The sequence below is a fragment of the Pseudorasbora parva genome, chromosome 8 (genome assembly GCF_024679245.1).
Source record: "Pseudorasbora parva isolate DD20220531a chromosome 8, ASM2467924v1, whole genome shotgun sequence".
NCBI lineage: Eukaryota > Metazoa > Chordata > Actinopteri > Cypriniformes > Gobionidae > Pseudorasbora > Pseudorasbora parva.
In genome coordinates, this window is record NC_090179.1 from 17,315,949 (window position 1) to 17,325,848 (window position 9,900).

Here is a 9,900-nt window from a genome sequence, read left to right on the forward strand (position 1 = left end):
TAAATCAATATCAAATCAAGTTTCTGATGGTTTCCATCTCCCTGATTTCCTTTTACTTTGCTTTTAAAAAGAAAAGGGGAAATAAAAATACCAATAGTTGACCTTAAGTGCCACCTGCAAACTTTCCACACATGGCTAATGTGAAGCAAAGAGATGTTGCGGTAATTTTACAGTAATGACACTTAACCAACAATAACGGTGATACAACTACAAATGCAACAAAAAAAAGCACAGCGTATAACATTACAACAGCAACAGTGAGGACAACAGCAACACAATGTCTGGAACAAATAACATTAAATAATAAAATAAAATTGCAATGCATGGTTGGAACTCACAAATCTTTAAAAGATCAACAATGTTCAGTGTGAATTAAACAACCCTGTCTTCTAAAATACTGTTGGCCTAACACTGGAAAATGATTAAACAATTAAAATTCCTTGTTTGTGCAATGTTGTAAGGCCAGCCACCTGGTTGCTCCTCCTCCTCTAATGATGATGGTGTGTGTGTGTGTGTGTGTGTGTGCAGGATTAGGCCTTAGATAACAGGATTAGAATGTTCCACACAATACTGAGAATCTTTAAATAGCCAGTGACAGTGTCAGCGTCTCATTTGTCTTGGTATGGTTTGATATTTTCTGTGGTCCACCACATTGGCTGTCACCCTGTATGATCTGAGATAAGGTACGTGTTTGGATGGATACACTTAAAGTGGTTATTTTATTTTCATTATTGCATTACTCCTAATTACGTTACTCCTAGTAAGTAACTTTTTCTCACCTTCATTTGCTAAGGGTCTCTTACTTCTGGTACCATATGTTTGACAGACAGGTTTTTAAAATTCAAAATGGCATTTCACGCTCTGGACATGCATTTGCCTACTTAATTTGCAACATTTAAATGCTATCATTATAACCCAGGATGGACATTGGGCTAGATCTAATATACTGTATATGCCAGTAAATAGAAAAATGTTTTCTTTCTATAAATGTATTGTACATGTTTCTCTGTCTTTGTGATAAAATGTTAAAATGCCTCAATTAAAATGGTAAAATATAAAAAGTGAATTATAATTTAATATATATATTTTATAATTGTATATAACATATAATATAAACACGCACACACACACACACACACACACACACACACACACACACACACACACACTGTCACGCCCACTCGTTCACCATCACCGGAATTCTGAACACCTGGGCACCATCACCAGTCACCACAATATCAACCCGGCTCACCTTCAAACTCACTGTCTGGTCTTGCACCGATCCCATCGTCGACTACCTGTCCTTCCTAAAAGCCCTCATCTGTACCCTCTTCGCCGTCATCGTCATCTTCGTCTTCACCATCCTCGTCTTCACCATTATCGCCCTTCGTCTGAGTGTCACATTCATTCTAAGTATGTAAGTAACCTCTGATAATAAACTTTGCGTTTCATCACTTGCACCACCGGCACCCGCTACTTCGTCAGCTGTCTGCGTAAGTCCCATGGCCCGACCAGCGGCCTACAGCGGCGCGGCGGAGGATTGCAGCGGGTTTCTCTTGCAATGTTCCCTGCATATGGAAGCGAATTCCCATCAGTTCCACAGCGAGAGAGGCCGGGTGGCATTTATCATCTCATTACTCTCAGGCCGAGTCCTTCAGTGGGCACAGTCGCAATGGGAAGTGAATGCCCCCTTCATCGGCTCAACCACCGCTGCACTCATCTAAAAGAGGTATTTGGTCAACAAACTGCCAAATTATCTGATCATGATCAACTGTTTTCTATTCGCCAAGGCAAACGAGAGACAACGAGTTCCTATGCACTGCATTTCCGCATGCTGGCCTGTATGAGCGGATGGAATGAATCAGCCCTCGGTACCGCCTTTCGCCACGGCCTCCTCGCTTACGTCAAGCAACTTATTGTGGTCTATGAGGAAGCCATGGGCTTGGAAGCCCTCATCCAGAAAACCATCCGCATGTCTCAAGGGTCATCTGCCTGTGGCCTCTCCTCACCCGCTGACGATCCTCCGCCCGCTCAAACACCTGTTGCACCTCCAGCACCTGAACCTATGCAGATCGACTAATACCATTTCACCACCACCGAATGCCAACGCAGGATATCACAACATTAGGGTGACCAGCCGTCCCACGAAGCGCGTGCACGCACAACGTTTGAAGCCAAATTCATGCGTCCCGCCAAATTGAGACCGTGTCACGCATAATTAATGCTTGCTCAAAAAAAAGTTGGTCGATCTATATCCTCTTGCCTCAGGCAGCCAAACCAACATTACTTGACAGTTCAGCACGCTACTGTTGCCGCACCCACCCCTCAGTTGAACTGCTGTTGTCAACTTTTTCGTTGTTGTCATGACAGCACACGGACGTGCATACCAGACACAATTGGAACTTTTTAGATGCGCACTTTCCCATTCGAAAAATGAGGCACGGCAATCATCAATTAAAAAGAGATGGAGTGGGTACAAGAAAGACTCTAAAAATTAATATTTGTGACTGAAAGCTGTTGAAGTGGATACCGAGAGACCTTTTTGTCACCTTTGCAAAACGTCTTTCTCAATCGGACATGGAGAGTAAAATATGATGTCAAACGACACTGCAAAAAATGCTTTTCTTGGTAACGCTTTAGATTACGGCCCGGAAAGTACTGCATAATTAAAGTGAATTTACAGCATAACTTTCTGTAATTATAGTGTAACTATAAAGTAAGTATATGGGAACAATATGTAATATTGGGGGAATAAAGGGGTAACTATCAGGAAAATTTACAAATTATTTATACTGTAAGTATTTTTTAATTAAGGGGTAATTATACTGTAAGTATTTTTTAATTAAGGGGTAATTATACTGTAAGTATTTTTAATTAAGGGGTAATTATACTGTAAGTATTTTTTAATTAAGGGGTAATTATACTGTAAGTATTTTTTAATTAAGGGGTAATTATACTGTAAGTATTTTTTTAATTAAGGGGTAATTATACTGTATTCTTTAATTAAGGGGTAATAATACTGTAAGTGTTCTTTAATTAAGGGGTAATTATACTGTAAGTATTTTTTAATTAAGGGGTAATTATACTGTAAGTATTTTTTTAATTAAGGGGTAATTATCCGTGTAGTTATGGGGTAAGTATGGATGTGCGGGCTGTAAATCAAAGTGGCTCTTGTTCTCCTCTTGTTTCATGTAATTACAGGGTAAGTACAATAAAAACACATACTAAATCTGAAATCCCTCAGAAACCTTTATTTAAAAAAAAAAAAAAAAAACTAAAAAAAAAAAAAAAAAGATTTAGAGCACATTCATTTCTCTTGCTTGGCTTCATCCTCCTCTTGTTCCTCTTCTTTTTCTTCCTTGCCACAGATGAATCTTAAGAAGGATCCCACATGTCTCTAGCTAGTATTCTGTAACTGTTACACTGAAAATACAGTGCTCGCAGAAATATCCTCACCGTTTACTCGTCTTTTACCCTCATGTAATCCGAGATGTATACGACTTTATTTCCTCAGATGAACACAGATAAATAAATAATCTCTGCTAATTAAAACTCATTTGGGTTTCTAAGAGAAGGCATCAAACAGCAAATACAGCAATAACTAGAGTAATCCATACGATCCCAATGGATGAATCAATGTCTTCTGAAGTTAAACGATGAGTGTTTGTAAGAAAAATAACAATAAATCGCATCCGACCAGCAGTTATCTGCGTGTGCATGTGAGGGTTTTACGATCGTAAGTGGAAGTGGAATCGTAATCTGTCAGTTCATTGAATATTTAAAATATAATGTTAAAAATACACATTGGTTGGCCAATTCATGAGCATACATCAGCAATTACACATGTTTAGGGAAATAGGACATTATTAATATACCATGTAAGCTGCTATGTGCTAGAAATGGGTAAACCACTATCTGCCCATCTGCCCGTGGGGTGGGCCGCACCGCCGCGCCAGGCAGTGTCCCACATTGTCCCCCCGAAACATACTCTTTGTCCCCCTTTGGGCTTATTAGCAGGTGGTCACCCTACACAACATTTGTGCCTGTATTGTGGGGGAGATGCACATGGCATCACAACCTGCCCCATGCAAGCCACTCAGCCAGCGGTGAGTACAATCCAATTACCTCCTTTAACGGCAAACCTTGCCAAGACGCCATGGTTTGTTTGTAATTCTCACTCATCTGTTGCAGCACAAGCCCTCACTGACTCCGGGTCGGTGGGAAACTTCATCAGTCAGCAAACCCTCGAAAAGTTAACCGCCCAATGTCAACTTTTTCCCGTCAACCTCAGAATCACCACCATTCAGGGAAAACCGCTGGGCCGAGGTTGTGTCCGCCATTTCTCCCCCACCCTGGACATCATCCTGGGACGCCCCTGGCTTATATTACACCAGCTGCATATCCACTGGTCCACCGGAGAGATCCTGCAATGGGGTGAGAACTGCTTTGATCGTTGTATTCATCGTCCTCGCCGAAAAGGTCCATCATCATCGTCAGTTCCTTCATCATTACCTGTCCAGTCCACCTCAGTAGAGAGTCCCAAAACTCAAGTCAACGTGGCCATTCCCCCAGCTTACAGGGCGTTCCAGGATGTCTTCAGTAAGCGGTTGGCTACCAAACCACCACCCCATCGGCCATGGGACCACACCATCGACCTCCTGCCTGGGGCTACTCTACCGAGGGGCCGCGTCTATCCTCTGTCTGTCCCGGAACAGAAAGCCATGGAGGAGTACATGCACGAAGCGCTACAACAAGGGTTCATCCGTCCATCGACCTCCATTGCCGCTTCAAGCTTTTTCTTCGTGGCCAAGAAGGACGGAGGCCTGCGGCCGTGTTCTCTCACCTTAATTTTCAGACTGTCAAATTTAGTTATCCTCTTCCTCTGGTCCCATCCGCTCTAGAACAGCTCTGTGGGGCCAACATCTTCTCCAAGCTCGATCTCAGAAGTGCCTACAACCTCATTCGCATTTGCAAGGGAGACGAGTGGAAGACAGCCTTCATCACTCCCTCAGGTCACTATGAATATCGGGTGATGCCGTATGGGCTGTCCAACTCACCCTCCGTCTTCCAAAATAACATGAATTAAGTATTTTGTGATTTTGAGGTATTCTTAAACAAGTTTGTCATCATCTATATAGACAACCTCCTCATCTATTCTAGTGACCTGAGGGAGCATAAAGAGCATGTCTGTCAAGTCCTGCAAAAGCTCCGAGACCATCACCTTTATCTCAAGCTCGAGAAGTGCGAGTTCCCAGCTCCACTGTCCAGTTTCTTGAGTACATCATAGACAACCACGGAGTTAAGATGGATCAGAGGAAGGTGGACACCCTCACCCATTGGCCTCAGCCCACCACCATCAAAGAGCTGCAGCGCTTCCTGGGATTCACCAACTTCTACCGCTGCTTTATCAAGAATTACAGCCTGCTCAGCTCCTCACTCACCTCTCTGCTCCAGAATCGGCCCAAGTCTCTTTCCTGGACTCCATCAGCCACGGAGGCCTTCCACCAGTTGTAGAACGCTTTCCTTTCCGCTGTGATCCTGGTCCACCCCAATCCTCATCTTCCGTTTATCGTCGAAGTGGACGCCTCATTGACCGGGGTTGGAGCGGTTCTATCTCAGCGGCAGGGGACACCCTCATGACTCAATCAATCAATCAATCAATAATTTATTTATATAGCGCCTTACAGCAGCCAAAAGGTGCACAAGGCGCTTTCCAGAACAAACATCAAACAACAACATAAAGACAAATACAAACTAACAAGAACAAGACTAAAAGTCAAAAGCTTGATTAAAAAAGTGTGTTTTCAGATGTGCTTTGAAAATACTCAGCACCGTGATGTTTCGAAGGTGCACAGGGAGTGCATTCCACAACTTAGGTCCTAGAACACTAAATGACCGGCCTCCAAACTTTTTATACCTGTATGTTGTGGTAACCAGAGAAATTTGATCAGAGGAACGGAGTGTCCTGGCTGGCTGATATATTTTTACTAGTTCAGTGAGGTATACTGGGGCCAAACCATGGATGGCCTTAAACACAAACAATAGGATTTTATACTCCACCCTAAACTGCACTGGGAGCCAGTGAAGCGAGCGGAGGACTCCATCCATGTGCCTTCTTCTCCAAGAAGCTATCCCCGGCGGAGCAGAACTATGACATCGGCAACCGGGAGCTCCTGGCGATCAAGCTCGCACGGGAGGAATGGAGACACTGGCTGGAGGAAGCAGAACATCCATTTGAAGTCATCACCGACCATCGTAACCTTGAGTACCTTCGAGACACCAAACGGCTGAATCATCGTCAGGCCCGCTGGGCCCTCTTCTTCACCAGATTCAATTTCAAGGTGACGTACCGTCCAGGAAACCAGAACAACCGGGTGGATGCCCTTTCTCGTCTCCACCAAGACGACCCTGAGCCAGAGCACCTTGAAACCATCATCCCTCCAGCCATGGTTGTCAGCCCGATCCAGTGGGCGCTCCACGAGCAGATCCAACAGGAGAATGCCCAACAGCCTGCTTCGCCGGGAGGTCCAGAAGGGCGCCTCCCGCACCGCCATTTCCTGCCCCTTCTGGACTTGGCTCATTCTTAACCGGGCTCTGGACACCCAGGCAGGAGAAGGACCCTGGCCTTGGGACGTCTCCAGATTCGTTAATGGATGTTCAGTCTGCGCCATTGCCAACACCCCTAGGAGACTCCCCGAGGGCAAGCTGGTCCCTCTTCCGATCCCAGAGCTTCCCTGAAGCCATCTGGGGATCGACTTCATGACCGACCTGTCATCATCCCAAGTTTTCACCTGTATCCTAGTCATTGTCGACCGATTTTCGAAATCCTGCAAACTCATCCCATTTAAAGGTTTACCTACCGCGTTGGAAACCGCGGAGGCACTCTTCACCCAAGTCTTCCGACATTTTGGGCTTCCGAAGACATCATTTCCGACCGAGGACCCCAATTCATCTCTAGAGTGTGGACCGCCTTCTTCCGTCTCCTAGGGGTATACGTTAGCCGCTCATCAGGTTACCATCCTCAGACCAATGGCCAGACTGAACGGAAGATCCAGGAGATCGGAAGATTCCTGACTCCTTACTGCCACCAGAATCAGGAGAGCTGGAGCCAGTATCTGCACTGGGCCCAATATGCCCAGAATTCGCTCCAGCAGTCCACAAAAGGGCTCACCCCGTTCCAATGTGTCCTCGGCTACCAGCCACTGCTCTTCCCCTGGACGGGTGAGCCCTCGGAGGTCCCAGCGGTGGATTACTGGTTCCGCCAGAGCCAGAAGGTCTGGCTCTCCACGAGGGACGTCCATCTCCGGCTGCCTTGCCGTAAGCTGAGTCCCCGATACATCAGACCGTTCATGGTAGAAAGGCAGCTGAACAAAGTCACCTACCACCTTCACCTTCCACCCACCGACAGAATATCAACTTCATTTCATGTGTCACTACTCAAGCCCTTCAAAACCTGTCCTGAACCTATCTTTCTTCACCCACAGATCCTGGTGACGGTGCCATACCGCCCCCTCCTACCATCGACGAGGACCGATCAGTCTACCGGGTGAGAGCCATCCTTGTCTCACGGCGACTGGGTTCCCGGATGGAATACCTGGTAGACTGGGAGGACTGCGGTCCTGAGGAGTGGAGCTGGATCTCCAGGAACGATGTGCTGGAGCCTAATCTTCTCACTCAGTTTCACCAAGACCACCCTGACCGACCCGCTCCTCAGGGCCATAGTAGACCCCGTCGCTGCCTGTCCCAGCCGTCAGGAGCTGCCTGTGGAGGAGGGGGTATTGTCACGCCCTCACAACCATCAGACACTGCCACGCCCACTCCTTCACCATCACTGGAATTCTGAACACCTGGGCACCATCACCAGTCAACACTATATCAACCCGGCTCACCTTCAAACTCACTGTCTGGTCTTGCACCGATCCCATCGCCGACTACCTGTCCTTCCTAAAAGCCCTCACCTGTACCCTCTTCGTCTTCACTGTCTTTGTCTTCACCGTCTTCGTCTTCACCATCCTCATTTTAGCATCATCGTACTTCGTCTGAGTGTCACCATCATTCTAAGTATCACCTGTGGCCGTAACCTCTGATAATAAACTTTGCACTTGCACTAATCCATTTTTGTCCTCATATGTGTCTGACACAAACACACACACACACACACACACACACACACACACACACACACACACACACACACACACACACACACACACACATAAATATATGGTACATTTTAATATTGTGTGTGTGTGTGTGTGTGTGTATACACACACACACACACACACACACACACAATGTATTCAATTGTACTGTATTACTGTATGTTATTACTATAATGACAAGGCTGCATTTTCAGCATCATTACCCCAGTCTTCAGTGTCATGGACTGTCACTTTTGAATAATCTGTCTCCATGCTGAATAGAAGTATAATTTTTTTTTACAAAAAAGATACTGGTATCTGATTACACACAGCACATAACTCTAACACTGCTGTTGAACACTATAAATAAAGTGTCTTCTGCATTTGTAGTTTAGTTGTCATCCAGCAGAAATGGCTGATGTGTTGAGGAGTCTGAATCTGCTGGAAACACTAAAGGAGTCCATCGAAAAGAACAACATATCAGATATAAAAGATGCCATGGAGGACATGCTGATCAGCAGAATCAACATGGCAATCGTTGGGGACAGAAATGCAGAAAAAGCCACTTTTATGAACTCGCTTCGAGGGCTGAGTCAAGACGACGAAGGTGCAGCCCACTCTCCATCATCTGCTGCCCCAGAGGAACTAGCCATATTCCCGAACCCCAGACATCCTGACTTTCGCCTCTGGGATCTGCCGTCTATCTCTAGTGATCCCACTTTTGAGGCAGAGTATTATATGGAGCGTTTCAAAGTTATGCGGTACAACGCCATCATTATCACATTCACAGAGAGTCCTAATGCTCACAGTGTGGCGGTGTGGAGGGAAGTTAGGTCACTGCAGAAAGAGACCATTTACTTTGTCTTATTAGCATCTGTGAAGGATACAGAGAAAACGATGGAGGTGAAGAAAGCGAAAAGCTTAGAAGTGCTCAAGGCAGAAGGTGTTCCTCTTCCCAAGGTGTTCCTGGTCCAACCTTCCGCTTTGGAGAAGCTGGACTTTCTAAAGTTTTTAGAGGTCATGCAAGGTGACCTTCCAGAGATCAGGGCACATGCTCTTCTTCTTGCACTTCCAACATTTTCCAAATCATTGGTTACTCAGAAGAAAGATGCCTTCAAAGCACTGGTGTGGGCTGCTGCCTCATTATCTGGTGGCGTTTCTGCCATTCCCGTACCCCTGGTGGCCTCCATGGTGGATGCTACGGTGGCCGTACGGATTTTGACGAAGGCTCAGATCTCACTTTGCCTGGATGACGAGTCTCTGCAGCGACTGGGGAGGCAGCGGAGTGTCGACCCAGCCAGGCTGAAAGCTCTGCGGACCTGCGCTCTCTCTGTGGAGATCAGCAAGAATGAAGTTAAAAGACGGCTTGCAGAGGCCGAGAAAGACAACAGTACTGCAACCACCAGACTTGTGGAGCTAGCCATGCCGAGACACGCCAGATCCGTCAGTCGATCTTTCACTGTTATGCTGCAGGCGCTCAATACTGCTATTGATGATATGGGTGCTGATGCTGAGAAGGTGGTAACTATGGTAACAGGAGAGGGACAATAGATTGAGCAGTTCACAAAATTACAACATGCTCGTTTCAATTTTGGATTGATACCTAAATGGACTATAGTATTTCCTTAAACCAGTGGTTCTCAACCATGTTCCTAGAGCATCCCAAACACTTTACATTTTGCATGTTTCCTTTGTGAAACACCCTTTTGACTGTACTAATAAGCTGATGACCTGAATAAGGTGTGTTTGATTAAGGAGA

General features: G+C 45.8%; 1 protein-coding gene across 1 annotated transcript; it reads left to right on the top strand.

Annotated features, from left to right (window-relative positions):
* The first annotated feature begins 8,552 nt into the window (after positions 1 to 8,552).
* On the top strand, positions 8,553 to 9,692 carry irgq2 (immunity-related GTPase family, q2). Its single transcript, XM_067450235.1, has one exon. It carries the CDS (start codon positions 8,553 to 8,555, stop codon positions 9,690 to 9,692), a length of 1,140 nt encoding a protein of 379 aa, XP_067306336.1.
* The last annotated feature ends 208 nt before the right edge of the window (positions 9,693 to 9,900 follow it).